The sequence below is a fragment of the Felis catus genome, chromosome B1, assembly GCF_018350175.1.
Source record: "Felis catus isolate Fca126 chromosome B1, F.catus_Fca126_mat1.0, whole genome shotgun sequence".
Taxonomy (NCBI): Eukaryota; Metazoa; Chordata; class Mammalia; order Carnivora; family Felidae; genus Felis; species Felis catus.
In genome coordinates, this window is record NC_058371.1 from 113,617,214 (window position 1) to 113,634,018 (window position 16,805).

The 16,805-nt window shown below is 40.2% G+C and overlaps 1 protein-coding gene across 18 annotated transcripts in view; it reads left to right on the plus strand.

The window, feature by feature from the left end:
- The first annotated feature begins 9,857 nt into the window (after nt 1-9,857).
- The window catches only part of COL25A1 (collagen type XXV alpha 1 chain), a 467,566-nt gene continuing 460,618 nt past the window's right edge, over nt 9,858-16,805 (plus strand). For 12 of the 18 annotated variants that reach the window (XM_019829103.3, XM_019829100.3, XM_019829102.3 and 9 more), the window contains exons 1-2: nt 9,859-10,872; nt 11,963-12,032. In XM_019829103.3, the coding sequence (XP_019684662.2) occupies nt 10,585-10,872; nt 11,963-12,032 (358 nt within the window). In that variant the 5' untranslated portion in view covers nt 9,859-10,584. Of the gene's footprint in view, nt 10,873-11,962; nt 12,033-16,805 lie in introns of all 18 variants that reach the window. The other 6 variants (XM_019829116.3, XM_019829117.3, XM_045056017.1 and 3 more) reach the window with 2 other exon arrangements.

The window sequence follows — 16,805 nt, forward strand, 5'->3', positions numbered from 1 at the left end:
GTAGTATTGACATTTTAACAATATTTATTCTTCCAATCCATGAGCTTGGAGCGTTTTTCCATTTCTTTGTGTCTTCTTCAATTTCCTTCATAAGCTTTCAATAGTTTTCAGCATACAAATCTTTTACGTCTTTGGTTAGGTTTATTCCTAGGTACTTTATGATTGAAGCTTCTTCCTTACCCTGTCTCTTGGGTCACTTGCTCTCTGGGGAAGCCAGATGCCATGTCATAGGGGCATTCAAACAACCCTTTGGAGGTACCCAAGTGATAAGTGACTGCAGTCTCTTGCAAAGAGTCAGGAAAAAGTTAAAACTTCTTGTCATGTGAGTGAGCCATCTTAGAATATTCTCCAGCCCTAGTCAAGCTTTTAGATGACTGTACAGCCCCAACTGACATCCTGACTGCAACTTCATGAGAGACTTTGAGCAAGAACCACACAGCTAAGCCATTTCCAAATTCCTGTTATACAGAGATATAATAAAATTGTGTTGTTCTAAGCTGCTAAGTTTTGGGAAAATTTGTTGTACAAGAGATAACTAATATAGCTTAGAGAAATGTTTTGCACCTGTGTAACAATAGATGTACAGAAGAATGCTTATAGCAGCATTACTTGAAATGGGGGTTGGGTGGGCACGGGGAACAGAGATACCTAAAAGTCCATCAGTAGATGAATGGAAAATATATGTGGTATAATCATACAATGACATATGTACAGTAGTAAAAATGTCTGAAGAGAGTTACAACTTGAATAGATCCTTCAAATATGATATTGAAAGAAAAGTAACACATTTATACAAATAATACATTTATATGAAGCATGTAAAGCTAAATAGTAGATTGCTTATGAATATATATGGTAGAATTAAAGAAATGCAAGGGAAATTATTCATGATGTGGTATATGAGTTCCCTATTTGTTTGATAATTAATTATCCCCCAAAATGGCTTAAAACAATAAACATGTATTGTCTCACAGCTTTTGTGGGCTAGAAATTTGGGAGCAGATTAGCTAGGTACTTCTGGTTCTAGATATTTTATGAAGTTTATTTAAAACACTGGCTGGCACTTCCATTGTCTGAAGGCTTAAAAGTGGCAGGAGGATCCATTTCATCCACGTGTTTGGCAAGCTGGTGCTGGTTATTGACAAGAAGCTTCAGTTCCTCCCCAGCTTCTTAGGCTGAATGGCTTTGTGACATGATGACTTACATTCCTCAGAGGGAAAAAAATACACTCATCCTCTCCCGAGGCCTCCAAATTCACATTGTATAAAAGCATCAGCTTGAAGTCAAGGATCTCATGATCTAAATCAGATCCAGGTGTGAATGAGGCTTTTTAGGTGTTATTCCTTCATTAGGAACCTCAAGTTCCTCTCTTTACAGTTACTTTCCAAATGGAGACCTGTGAACTAAAGAAACAAGTTATCTGCCCCATATCTACTCAACATACGATAGTGGGACAGGTATAGAATAACTGTGCTAGTCATCCCTGTTTAATTAAAAGTGTGAAAAAAACATCACCAGGAACCACTGGTTCACAGAGCATCTGAAATTCAGCTGGGCACATGTTGGAATTTCTTTGATTAGGGTTGAGGATGATTCCTTCAAGGGAATGATTCTCCATAACTTTTGGCTCTGCCTTTTGGCCCTTTGGTTCTGTGCTCTAAGTTCTTTTTTCTTTTTCTTTTTTTTTTTAATGTTTATTTATCTATTTTGAGAGACAGCACACCAGCATAGGGAGAGGCAGAGAAAGAGGAGAAAGAGAGAATTCCAAGCAGGCTCTGCATTGTCAGTGCAGATGCTGGCTGATGCGGGGCTTGATCTCAGGAACCCTGAGCTCATGACCTGAGCCAAAATCAAGAGTTTGATGCTTAGCCAACTGAATCACCCAAGTGCTCCCAATTTATTTTTTCTTTACCTTGAAATACATCTTGTATTTCCAGCTCCACAGTTTTCTTAGCCTGCTTCTTGCCTATAGAGATTTTTAGAGTCTAAAGGTCTCTTCTCTTTTTGTACTGTCTCTTCTTTCAGTTCATGCTCATGTTTTTGCCAGTATAATTTTCTTTAAAGGTTTGTTGGTCTCTTATAAATATTATCAGGTTTCATTCCACTGAGATAGATCATATTCTACTTTGGGTTTATACTGAGACCACTGAGGGATAGCATCCTCAAACTTTGTATATGTTATATTGCTTGATTAAACAGTTCTCTGAGGTAATACTCTGAGATCCTAACAAAAGATAGTATACTCAGCTTTTTTTTTAAAGAGTTTTTTTTTTTTTTAGAGAGTTTCTGGATTTGATCTTGTCCAAAAGTCATTTCTTTATATTAGTGTCAATTGTCATCTGGAGAGGATGGAAAATTTTTCAGTTCTGACAATTCCAGACTTCTTTTTGTTTATGAGTCATTCCTTTAGCTTATCTATCTCCTTTTATATTTTACTACACACAGTAAGAAGAAATCTGTTGGAACCATCAGTGTTCTGAATGGAATCTTCTTGGCTAAGTCACACACTTTGTTAACATTTTTCTACTTTCCACATTACCATAAGCAATAATATTGCAATGTCTGCCACTACATACGAGAATCTGTTTCCTCATAGTTTCCAATGACACTTCCTGCAAATTTCCATTCCAATCAGCAGTGTGTGAGAGTTCCAGTTGCTCTACATTTATAACATTTGTTACTGTCTGTGTCTTTCATTTGACCATTCTGATAGGTGAGTTGTAGTATAACATGCTGGTTTCAACCTGCATTTTTCTATTTATGAGATTGAATACCATTTGAAAACGTTTATTGGTAGGGGCGCCTGGGTGGCTCAGTCAGTTGAGCGTCCGACTCTTGATATCAGCTCAGATCATGATCCCAGGGTCTTGGGATGGAGCCCCTCGTGGAGCCTTGCATGGAGCTCTGTGTCAGGCTCTGTGCTGAGTGTGGAGTCTGCTTAACATTCTCTCTTTCTCTCTCCCTCTCTTTCCCTCTGGTCCTCTCCCCAGTTTATACTCTCTCTAAAATAGAATTAAAAATGTTTATTGGTTATTTGTAATTGTGTGTGTGTGTGTGTGTGTGTGTGTGTGTGTGTAAAAGTGCTTATTTATGCTTTTGCTCACTTTTCCCTTGAGCTGTCTGGATATTTCTCATGGATTTGTAGGAGTTCTTATATACTCTAGTTCATAAGCCTTTTTCAATTCTATATTTTGCAAATATCTTTTCCTATTCTTTGGCTTGCCTTTTCACTCCTTTTAAGATTTTTTTTTCTTTTTTGATAAATGAAAGTTCTTCATTTAATGTATCCCAATTTATCCATCATTTACTCTGTGGCTAGTGCTTTCTATGTTTTATTTAAACCTTGCCTTAATCTAAGGTCATGAAGATATTCTCCTATATTAACTTCTAAATGTTTTATATTACTACTTTTTATATTTAGGTTTCTAAGCCATCTCCTTTTGATTTTTATTTGTTCTGTGAAGAAAAGGTTCGATTTCATTTTTTTTTCTGTGCCAATATACAATTGTCCTAGCATAATTGTTTGAAAAATCCATCTTTTCATCACTGCTCTTCAGTGTCATTGCTTTCCCATATTAAATTCACATATTAATGCCTATATGTGGGTTTGTTTCTGGTCTCTCTTTATTCTATTTCTTTGGTTTAATTTCTGTCTCTGCAGTAATACTAAACTGTATTGATTATCATACCTTCATATATATTTTGGTATCTGATAGATCTAAGTCCTTTTGTTCTTCATAAAAACTATATTAGCCATCTTTAAATGAGAAAATAAATTGTGTTGTTCTTGAAATATACAAGATAAAAAACTTGTACATGAATATTCATAGAAGCCTCATTCATATGCAAAAACTGGAAACAATTCAAATGGTCACCAACAAGTGAATACCTAAACCAGTTGTTGAAAAAATGGAATATTACTGTACAATAAAAATAAACAAAACAGCATTATATACAGTTCTATAGATAAATCTCAAAAACAGTATGTTGAACAAAGAAGTCAGACATAGAAGAATACTATCATATGATTCCATTTATATGAAGTTCTAGAACATGTACAACTATTCTAAAATGACACAAAACACATCAATGATTGCCTGGGGTAGGGAATTCTTCAAATCATCCTATAGCTGAAAGTTTGCCCTAATGCTATTCTATTCTTGTAAACTGAGATAGGGCTGAAATCATGATTAGGATATACAGGTGCCCCACAGTATAAAAATATACATTTTCTTGCCCTACAGTGTCTATGGATCAGTAGATTGACACTTTCATTTTTTTATTTTTTGAGAGAGAGAGAGAGAGAGAGAGAGAGAGAGAGAGAGTGAGAGCAGGAGAGGTGCAGAGGGAGACAGAGAGAGAATCTTAAGTAGATTCCATACCCAGTGTGGAGCCTGAGGTGGGGCTCCATCCCATGACTCCAGGATCATGAGCTGAGCTAAAATCAAAGAGTCGGATGCTTAACTGAATCAGCCATCCAGGCACACCTGGATGGAAACTTTTTAAAGTAATAACACTAATAGCACCAATAAGAGGTAAAATTTATATTGCACTTAATATTAGGCATTGCAATGCTTTACACACATCATCCCATTTACTCACTGCAAAAGAGTAAGTATTACTATATGTATTTTGTAGGTGAGAAAACTGAGGCACAGAGAAGTGTAAGTAATTTATCCACAGTCACACAACTATTCAATGGCAGAGGTGGGTTATGAACCAGGCAGTCTGGCCTTAGAATCTGTACTTGTAACCATGATCTGAATCAATGCTACCAACATGTTCTATCCACACAGCATTACAAGAAAATGTCGATTTGGTGAATTCACTGAAAAGTTGCTTTTGATAGAATTAGCAATTAAATCAGCAAATTTGGGGGGAAATCTATTAAGTGGGGTCATTATCTTGTTATTTAAGGTTTGAAAAAAAGTTCCTCTCCTCCCTCCAAACGAAACAAAACAAAAACAAAACAACAAACAAAACTGACTCTGCAGACAGGAATGGGATTATGAAGGAACTGTATTATCTAGATTATTGGATTCATACCCGTCGTAAACCCCTTGCTTAACCAGGCTTGTGTAAATGGGATCAGTTCCTTGATCTGTCTGAAAGGGAGTTTTTCAGCCTGTCACTGAGAGCCAAATCCTACTTTTCTGCTCTTCTGCTCCTAAAGATATTTATAATTTGTTTGCGATTTATTGAAATTTGCCTGGCTGTGGGAGAACTGCATCTTTTAAATTCACTTCACTGCCTACTCCCTTCTATTTGGGAAACTTTGTCTTCTTAAAAGATGTTTCTCTGAGAGCATATTCTCATCTGAAGTTTATGAAATAGCATGTTCAGTACAACACACAATTTATTCTCCCATTGTCTTTATTAAGGTACACAGCGGGTGGTTGTGGGTGTGCAATGATGGCCACAGATCCCCTCATCCATTTACTTCTGTTGGAGAACTGTGGTGGTGAACTTTGGTTAAAACTGAGGTTTTAGGAACCTAATTAACCTTAAAAATGAGTGGTGCTAAAAGATATTTTCTAACCAAGTGAAATATTTTTCTGTCATGTAATTAATATATCTAACACCAGCATAACATGATTATTCCAGCTATTTATTTTGCTCAGAGAATCTTTCTAAGTACACATAAGACATCAAACTTTTGAGTATGTATTAGTTCACCTCCATCTCATATATCCTCTACTGATCAGCCTCTTAGAGGCCAATAGGAGCAGATTATGCATTTTCTAAAAAAAAAAAAAATTAACACTTCTACCTACTTAGAAAGCTCTTTTCTTCTATCTTCTTAATTTTTTCTCTTTATTTTGTTTTTCTCCTGGTCACCTTCTTTCTCACTTCAATTTCCTGCCATGTTTCTTTGTCAGAGGTCTGTTTATTTCTTTTCTTCAGGGGCCTGGAGATTGGTAACAGTAGTGCTAGCAGTAATGTCGAGTCCTGGGTCATGGTCCTGGCTAGGCTAACGTTAGTCGGGAGGAGACATGAGAGCAGCTGTACAATTTGACTCGTTTATTATTTTTGAGTTGCACCAATGGGACACATCAAAGAAATAGAACATACTTTACTCAGTTTTATATGCTTCAATAGAGGGCATCCTAATTTTACATGTCATGGGAAAAGGCATATATCTCCAATTCTTTCCCAGTGGGCATGTCAGTAAAACAGAAATACACAAATATTTGACTGACAGAGATTGTTATTGCAGGGCCTGCTTGAGTTATAGGGCAATATGGTGGTTATAACAGTGCTTATGATGCTGTAGCAGATGAAGATTGATTTTTTGAGGGGCCTGAGATTCTATAAGCATCCTGTTGTTGTTGTAATAAATTACCAGAAACTCAGGGTATTGAACAATACAAACGTATTAATTATAGTTGTGATGGTCAGAAGTTCTAAAATCAAGGGGTTAGTAGGCTGCATTTTCTGGAGGCTCTAGGGGAGAATTCGATCCTTGACTTTTTCAGCTTCTAGGGACAGTCCATATTATTTTGCTTCCATCTTCAAAGCTAGCATTCATGTCACCCTGGCCTGTACTTCTGCGATCACATCTCCTCTCACTATGAGACTTTGTCTCTCTCTTATTAGGACACTTGTGGCTACACTGGAGTCACCTCTTATAAGAACCCTTGTGCTTAAACTCTGTCTCTCTTTTATAAGGACCCTTGTGGGTTACACTGTAGTTACACTGGGGCTACACATGGTAGAAGAAAATCTCCCCAAGATTCTTAACCTGATCACATCTGCAAATCCAGACATTCCTCATTTACAGATTTTGGGGAATAGAATGTGGACATCTTTAGGGGTCCATTAATCTTTCAATCGCATACCTATTGTGCAACCAGCTGCTTACTTTTTCTTACTACTGATATCAGTCTTAGGTAAATTGGAGTCAGATGGACTGTACCATTTTTAGTGCTATTTTTACTTTTTTGAATCCTTTTCCACATAGGAACCAAAACAACACTTCTGCTCTGATGAATTTACAGAACAATATGGGCTTAGATCACTGGAGCTTTCTTGATCTATGTATTCTCTGATATCGATGCAGAGAATCTGCTGGGTTTTGAAATATTAAGGGCTAATGACTGGTACATTTCTTGGGTATTGTGCCCACCAAAGAAATACAGCAAGACTAATCCTCTGGCTAAAGATCCCAAATCCACAAAATACCAACTTGACTATCTCTCTACTGAGATCTAACAGTTCTGAGAGCTTGGGAGAATTGTTAATGTACCTTCTCATGGCCAAATTCCATAAAGCATGATATAAGAATACTTCATCATCTGAATTATGTGACCTACCGACAACATTGGTCAACACAGAAAATGGCCTTTCTACTGAAATTTCAAAAGAGTGGTGCCTTCCTCTAAAGAAAGTTCTTCATTCTCTGTCTCCATACTTTCATTAGAGAAACTGGCATAGAGAATGTGAGGGGGAAGATGAGCAATGAGGAAGGTGAGATAACAGACACCAGGTGGTGATTGGTAACGTGTCTTATTTCCACCCTAAGGACAATAGAAAGTATTGAAGGAATTGAGGTAGGGGCAAGGCAGAAATCAAGGGTTATTTAGTGGTATTTTGGCTTGGGGACACTGGATGGATGGCAGCTCCATTTGCTGAAATGGAAAACAAAGAAAAACATAGGGTTCATAGGGTTCGGAGGTAGGATGCAGATTAAGTTGAATTGCTTGTGAGACATCCAAGTGGAATTAGCAAACATGCAGTTAGCTTTATGGGTCTGAGGCTTGGGAGAGAGGTTTGGGCTTGCGAATATATAGTTATTACTTTTCAGTTTATGGATGGTAATTGAGAGCACTATTGGAGATTGTGTACAGAGTTAGAAGATGGTATAAGATAAAGACATAAGAAGCACCAACATTTAGAGAACAGGCAGAAGGAAATGCCTGCAAAGGAGACTAAGGAATGGTTTAGAGAGGTAAGTGGAAAATCAGAAAGACTTGACATGTTAAACAAATTTGTACCTATTCCTTGGGTGCCATTACTTGGAAACACGTTTCATCACGACTACATGTAACTTGAAAATTGTTTCCTTACATATAAAATGGGGCCAATAATTCCTTACTGGCATCAGAGGGTTATGAGTTTCTTTTTTTAAACTTTTTTTTTTTCAACGTTTATTTATTTTTGGGACAGAGAGAGACAGAGCATGAATGGGTGAGGGGCAGAGAGAGAGGGAGACACAGATTCGGAAACAGGCTCCAGGCTCTGAGCCATCTGCCCAGAGCCCGACGCGGGGCTCGAACTCACGGACCCCGAGATCGTGACCTGGCTGAAGTCGGACGCTTAACCCACTGCGCCACCCAGGCGCCCCAGAGGGTTATGAGTTTCAAATGAAAAAATTTACTTAAAAATTTTTTGTAAAGTGTTACTCCAGTGGTTCTCAAACTTAAGTTTGTAACAAAATCACTAGGAGGGCTCCTTACAAGAGAGATTTGTGTTTCTGATTCATTAATAGTAGTCGTTTCGGAGTTAGTAGATGCAGGGAGGGGTCCCTGAATTTGAAATTTTCATAAACTCTCAGTTGAAGATGTTGCCCATGTGGGACCACCCTTTGAGAACTACTCTGTAATACGAATGTAAGGAATGTTTTGATTTTACAGCACAATTCACTGTTTTCCTGCTATGTTGTATCTGTTGCATCCCCTACTTTTTTCATTCCTGTATCTGCCATCAAATGATGTTGAAACATCTTTACCCTGCATTCTACCTTGGCAACATTCTTTACATTTGTGAAAGATCAGCTCGGTGCAGTATTTCCTTGGTTTTTACATTAATGAGCATCGACCTGATATCAGCTTGATTAAGAAGGATAAGAAAAATATATGGTATTTCCCATGGGGAGGAGGAGATAAGGGACTTTTTGGAGTAAAAGGTGAGATTCCCCCCCCCCCCCCACCAAAGTCAATTAGATGTAAAATGCTACTTATTACCTACTTTCAAAAAGCCCATTAGAGAACTTGTAATTTGATCCAGAGGGAGGAGAGTCAGGTAAGAGGAAAAATTGACCTCATTCTTCAGTCCTTTCCTAAATCGTGAGAACTGTATGTACTTCCACGCTCCCTCTTACAATCCCACAAAACGGGGAATCAGGAAAACGCATTAGCACCCTAGTACAGACTAGGAGCACCGAGCGGGGAGGAGACCCAGCCCCATCAAGACAGAAGGAAACTGGGGGAGGGGAAAGAAAACTTCCCCCTGTCGGAGACAGCAGCGTGGCCGTGGGAAGAGAAGGGAAGTGGGGACATTTACCTCAGTCAGACACTCCGCCTCTGGGCATATGGGAAAGCGAGGGAGGCGGGGGAAAGGCTGCACAGGAGCGAACTCGCAATAGCTCCGGCCACTGCTTTTGAGCGAGGATCTGGAGAGCTAGAGCTTTCTGCTTCACTTCTTCCCTCCTGGAGGCCATTTCTCCATATTTAACGGGGATAAAGACGGGGCGCTGGGCCGAGTCAGGATAAGCCAAAGTTGCCGCCTTCCCCACCTAGACCCCGCTCCGGCCCCTGGCCCAGGCGGGAGATGCGGCCTTAGGGGACGCTGAAGTTACTCCGTGGAGGGGGAGGGGTCGCCAGGCTCCCCTCCAATCACGGTGGCCGCTTCCGCTATTTGCATGTGTTATGCTAATACAGACCTCCCGCTCAGCTCCCTCCGAGCTCTCCGCCCCCTTGGAGGGTCTCCGGCGGAGCCCGCCGGCTGGGCGAAGGTGAATACATTATGCTAATGAGGCGGGCTTCTGCCCGGGCTTTGGAAGGGGGCGCAATGCTGCGGGAGCCGGGGGCTGGAGGCCGGGCGCCGGGAGGGGGTCGGGGGAGGGACGTCGTGCTCGGAGCGCGCGCGCACACACACGCACACACTCACACACGAGCATCCCGAAGGGTATATAAGGCTCGCACCCGCGAGGCTGCGGAGATACTTCGTGCAGCCGCGACTTCAGCCTCGCCCCTCGAATTTGCTCCTTGGGTTATTTCGTTTTCCTGTCTCCTTTCCCCGTTAGCCACCCCTTTTGCGCTGCGCTCTCGCGGTTTCTCTCAGCCTTTCTGCCTGGAACTGAATGTAGGTAGGAAACAGGTCGGCGTGCGGAAAAACACTGAATAGGCAGAAATAAGGCAAACTAACAGAGACGCAACAGGTCGGGTGCTCGGTGGCGAGGGCGAGCGGCGGCCCCTCGCTGTGCCTCTCGCGCAGTCCCCTTGGAGCCTGGGCGGGCGCTGTCGAGGACCCTTTCTGAGGTGTTCGTCCTCTGAGGGGCTAGGAGGGCCATCCGGGTGGGTTTCATTCCGGTTTTAACCTTTTTTGCCACCAGTCCCCAGACTGAGGGTGCTTTTCACTCCCAGCTGGGGGGAGAGAAGAGAGCGGAGAGGATGGTCCACGACCGCTGGTCTCGGCGCTGAGGAAAGCGGAGCTCCATCTCCGTGCCCCGACTCGATCTCCGCCAACTAGTTGTGCAGCCACCCAGACTGAACTTTTGGAGGAATCGTCCTTTTTCTTTCCTTTCAAGATTCTTGGAAGTGGTAGAGAGTGGGAGGCGAAGCCGAGGCAGCTGATCCCTCCACGATGCTGGTGAAGAAGCATGAGGGGAAAGGTGGGGGCCGGGAGCCAGGCTCCGAGGACCCGAGGCAGCGTTGTGCCTGGACCGTGCCGCCGTGCACCTCCCTGGCGGCCCTTCTCTCAGTGGTGGCCCTGATGTCTTGTCTGTACCTTGGGGTGAAAACCAACGACCTCCAGGCGAGGATCGCTGCTCTCGAATCCGCAAAAGGGGACCCTTCCATTCATCTGCTCCCTGATCGCCTGGATCAGCTCAAAGCAGTGGTGCAAGAGAAAGTGGAGCAACTTCTGGCTCAGGTGTGAAAGGCTGGGGTATTTTGCACGTGGATAATGTCTTGCACAGGCGTGATTCTGTGTACACGATCAGCCTGTACCCGTACTGTGTGCATACTTGGTGTGGCTGGGTGTGCATACGCTAGGCGACCATTTATGCTCACTGTAGCCTATTATTTGTATATGCACATCCTTTGATATCACACTCTGTCTCTATCATCTTCCCTCACTCTTAATGTTTGCATGCTAAACGTATATGGAAGACTGAAAGAGGGAAGGGTGGCCAGAAAGGCAGCGTGGCATTTTATCTCTTTTTAGTTTTCTAGAGTGACATACTAATCTTTTCCAATTTTTTGGAGAATATTCCTTGCAAAGCTAACATCTGTTAGGTCCTTCATATATTATAAGAAGGTTCGTGCCATAGGTGTTATTAATACACAAATGGTAATCGCTCTTAAAAATGAAGTAAACCTATATGTGATTTTAAATTGATCATTTCACACATTAAATGTTTTCATATTTAATGTTTGAAAAGAAAAAAAATGTAGCTTATTTATTTTTTTTATAAAGGATGCAGTGGCAGGGGTGTTTATGCATGCAGCGCCATTGCAGTTGCGAGTTGAAAGGAATCTAGGTTACGTTTATCAAACCAGGGGTGGCATTGGACTAGAGTTAGGGGGTTTTCTGGAACTTGCTCTTCCGACAGAGAGGCTGTGTGGCAGTAGTTGCAGCATGATGTGATAAACAGTTGACCTTCATGTACACAATATTGGGTATTTTAAAACCCACAGGTTACCTAAAACTCCAGCATGGTAAAGCCAGGTTTTGGCATTGACTGCATGTGCTTGAGCTGAGGGAGAAAGTGGAGGGTGGTGGTAGTTGAAGAATGGAGAAAGATGTTGTACAAGTCCAGCAGTCTTGACACGGTGTCAGAAGTCATTTCTTTTTTTAGGGCTTGGGTACTGTTACCTTTTGACTAAAGTCCAAGTACATATGTAAATGTTAGTTATGCAGGCTATCAAATGCTGGTAAATCAAGCATATGGCCAGAGAGTTCCTAAAGAATCTGTTTCTCCACAATGCTACTGATGACAATACCTCTTCTTTTCCTGCAGAGATCCTATGAACATATGGCTAAAATAAGAATCGCAAGAGAAGCACCTTCAGAGTGCAGCTGCCCAGCAGGTAAAATGGAACTTATTTTTTAACAAGGTTTCCTCCATAGCAGAGTATTTTTAAAACAAAGTCCTGTATCTGTCAAGTCTACCTGTAATAATAGTAAAGAAAGAATGCAGGCCCAACTTACTTTAATAAAATCAACATGTCTCAGTCAAAAGAATGGCAAATAAAGCCCCAAATATTATTTTAAGCAGCATACCAAGGCCTGTTAGGGGAAAGCAAAGGAGATAAAGATAATCACCAAGAAAAATACACGCAAGATGGCATACACTAAGTTTTTAGATTCACAGATTTGAAAAATATTCTTCCTTTTTATTCAGTTTTAATGTCTGTGGTGAAAAGGACTGCAGAACATGTTAGATTCTGAATTCCCTGGTGGCTCATACTGCATTAGTACAGATCTCCATTTGTTCCCTTTGACATACGGTTATGTTAGTAAATTACCCTAACCTCCTCACCTGCTTTTATTCTTTTCTATCAAAAAGGTTCTCTCTCCTATCCTACAGCTAATGATGAGGACTGAAAGAAAATAAAATTCTTTATCTTGAGCTTCTTATTATGAACTATTGCATTCTTGATGACTTCTCAGAAAAGGCTGTTCTGTCTTTTCATTTTTCTGTGTAGCTTTAGGGAACTGTTTTAATGACAGCATATTAATAGAAGGATGGAGAAGAGAGACATCAGTGAATAGAAACTCCTATGTAATCATTAAATCTTCATTCACAGATCTCTGAGGCTTGGTAGTCAGTCATCTATGGGTCTAACAGTTTGGGAGGCATTGGAATTTGTCTACTGGAAAACCTCTAGCGGATTCAGCTGATATAAGCCATGAAAAGCTCCCATAAGTTTTGAGATTTTTATTTCAGATAAATGTTGTTAATGCATTTACAAGCGTTTTCACTTTTTTCATCATCACTATAGAAAAATGAGTCTGTTACCTTTTCTTTAATTTTCAGGAACATGATATTTTAGATGATACTGATATTCAGAAAGGCTAGTTCCTGTGTTTTTTCATATTCTGGATTTTTTTTTTCTCACGAGAACGTGTTTTGACACAACTAAACCGGGCACCAAGGTTAGAAGTTTCAAATGTTAGCTCCTGGTTGTACATCATGAAAATTTTACCATTTATGTTCTGCTGCATTGTTGACCATAACCGAGCTGGTTTGTTTGTTTGTTTCAATTGAGAAGAGATACACATTAGATAACAAGAAAACAAAGAGTTAATGTTTGACATTGGAGATTTCATTCTTGTTTTTTTTCAGTTGGGAAAGACCTCAGAAGTCAGAAATTCAAGGAAGGCACTTTTCTAGTGCAGGAATTAACTTCCAACAACCTCATCAGCCTGTAGGGATTATTTAAATTCCCAAGACAGTTGGTACAGGACTTCACTGATCATACCACTTAGACTCTGCATTTTCTGTATGTAGTATTCTTGTTAGCTGTGTGAAAAACAAACCTGTTTAATTAATAGGATTCTTAGTGAACTTGGTAAAATTTAGAAAAGCGACAACCGCAGCACTGAGTTGTTTTTTGTAGTTAAATCTGCTTCTTGATGTTTGATGCAAGTTAGTTATTGAGGTCTAATTTGTAATCTGGAGGAAAGCCATTACATTTAGAGGGCACCTTATATTTTCTTGGAACATCGTTTTGAAATGTTTTCTTCTTAACATATTAACTTCATAATAAATGGTGATTTTACCCTAAGAACACACAAATAAATGATGAATTGGTGATTTCCTTGGCCTTTTGTTGGTTCTCACTAATGGCTGCTTTACTTTCTTGCCACCACTAGAGCTCCACATTACATCAGTTTTCACCAGATGTAATGAAGAGGTAGACATTTGAAGGTGTACAATCTAAGACATGGAATCAAACATGTTTCTTGCTGACAAATCACTATTATAGAAATGCTATGGTATTTTTTTAGTTTGCAGAATAATCAGACATCATCAAAATAAAGGCAGTATTTTGAACATAGTATCCTGGGAGGAAACAAGTTATTTTGAATTATGGTTAGTGAGGTATTGTCTTAGGGAATGAATGGCCTGGCCCGGAGGATTAGAAAGGAGATATGGAGCTTCCCACCTGGTTTGGCTTTAACCCTGGTTTGCGGTGACTAAGAGTTGTCACCCAGACATCTGTTTGTAGGGCAGAGTGAGACAAGTCTGTGACCTCAGCTCAGTTCCTGTGGACACATGCCCACCCCTTGAAGTTGACACTCTTGTTGACAGTTTCCGTCACAGAGCCAAGGACTGATAGCAAAGGGCCAATGCCCTGTTGTTTGTGTTCACTTTAATTGCTTTTGATAGAACTCAGTCCCAGTGAAGTTTATCCAGGTAGGCTACAAGGAAGTCGTAGAATTTAGAGATTTTTTTTTTTTTTAACACAGGAAGGAACTTTTGTGGAAAAGGGATGGGAAAGACTATTATTGAATGGTTTGTAATTGTAGGGGAAGCACTCTTATTTAATCTTCCCAACAACCTTGGGAGTTAAGTGCTACTAATCTCATATTTACAGATGAAGAAACTGGACACAGAGAAGGTGGCTAACTTAACATAGTAAAGGCAGGGTCACGATTCATGCCCACATCTGACAAAATCAAAAGCACAAAGTCTAATAAGCAATAGAGAATGAATATAGGTTTTGGGCTGGACAGGACTGGAATCCTGGGTCTACTACTAAGTAACTGTGGGACCTTCTCTATATTCCAGGTTCCTCATCCACAAAAAAGTGTCATATACTAACTACCTTCCTCAGAAGTTGATAATTTGCATAAAGTGTGGGATTTTAGTGGTTATTCATTAGATAATAGTTATTATTCTTTTTAATATATTATGCACTACTTAACTCTAACCTGGTCCATGCGGATGCATGATATAGGTGGGAAAACTTAGCCCTGGAGATGTATATAACTTGTTCAAAACCCAAAGGCTAGTTAATGGCAGATTTTGGATTAGAATACTATGGTTAGTTAAGCAAATATATCTGCAGATCATTCATTCAGATAATCAAAATGAGTCAGTATCTCTTAGTGCTATATCAATGGAGATTGGTTCTTTATAGATATTTATATTAGTCTAATAAATTGTTTTTACCAAATTTGAAGGAAAAACTTTTGACCTTGTGGGTAAACCATGATTGAAGTGGTTAGAATTTGGGATTAAAAGTATGAGGATATGTCTTTACAGTTTTGATTCCACATGTTTTCTAAAAGAAGTGCTTTAACTGTCTGACTTATTTTCACACTTATTTTTTTTAAATGTTTATTTATTTTTGAGACAGAGAGAGAGAGAGAGAGAGAGAGAGAGAGAGGGAGGGTGGGAGTGTGTGAGCAGGGCTAGAGGAGGGGCAGAGAAGGGAGAGACAGAACTCGAAGAGGGCTCCAGGCTCCACACTGTCAGCACAGATCCTGACTCGGGGCTCAAACTCAGGAATTGTGAGATCGTGACCTGAGCTGAAGTCAGACACGTAACCGACTGAGCCACCCAGGCGCCCCTCATTTTTACACTTATTTTTTAACAGTTTTATTGAAGCATAATTTATAATACTTACCCATTTTAAGTGTATGAATTAAAAAAAATTAAATAAATTTATAGAGTTGGGTAACCATCACCATAATCTAATTTTAAGTCACCTTTGTTGCTTCCCGAAAATTTACATTTACTTTTTTCATGTGCTTGGAGAAATTCTAGTTTTTGAATATTTGCTTTAAAGAAACCCCATAATGAAATGAAAAAGCCATACAAATTGAAGCTCTGCTTAGCACAATATTTGCTTTAGTAGTAGCTGAACCATAGATGTTCAGCTGACATCCCGTGGCTTGGCCTCGGTAAAACTTGACCCTCACAGGAGTGAATAAATTGGCTGTTTGCTGTGGCTGTAGAATCTTGTTTTGGGTTTTGTTCTTGGAGCCCTGCATCAAGTGTGTATAAACCAGGCATATTTATAGGAGGGTTTCTGTGTTCTAACTGGTAAAGAACACTGGGAGCCAGGCAGCCAACCAAAAGATATTTAGATCAGAAATGTTTCTGTACCCTACTCATCAGTAGTGTTGTTTTCCCAGGATATTAGTTACAAGAACCTCTAAGCTGTAATGGATAGAGAATGTGAATGGGCAATAAAGAATCCAGAGTTATAATCCTGGCTTTGTTATTAACATGTTTTACAATCTTGGACAAGTCATTTCCCAAAAGAATGACTTTTATAGGCTCTATTTTCATATCCTTAAAATGAGGAGTATTGGACTAGAATGATTTTGAAGGGCATTTGTTGCTTCTCTAGGTTTAAAGAGCCTGCTGTGTGCCAAATATCATGCTAGCTACTGGGAATATGCTGATGAACAAGGCAAACTTGGTATCTGCCCTCATGGAGCTTACATTTCAATGAGAATGACAGACATTTATTTAAAAATAGCATAAATTTGGGGCACCTGGGTGACTCAGTCGGTTAAGCAACTGACTTCGGCTTGGGTCATGATCTCACCGTTCGTGGGTTCCAGCCCCGCATCGGGCTCTGTGCTGATGGCTCGGAGCCTGGAGCCTGCTTCAGATTCTGTATCTCCCTCTCTCTCTGCCCGTCCCCTGCTTGTGCTCTGTCTCTCTCTCTCTGTCTCTCAAAAATAAATAAAATGTAAAAATCGCATAAATTTAGTCATGACAAGTGTGACCTCGAAAAAGAACTGTGTGCTTTGGAGCACATGACCACAATTTCTTTCATATGGTAAATACTAGGACTTTATTATTCTTTTCTCTGGGGGTGGAGGCTAGAGAAATTCAC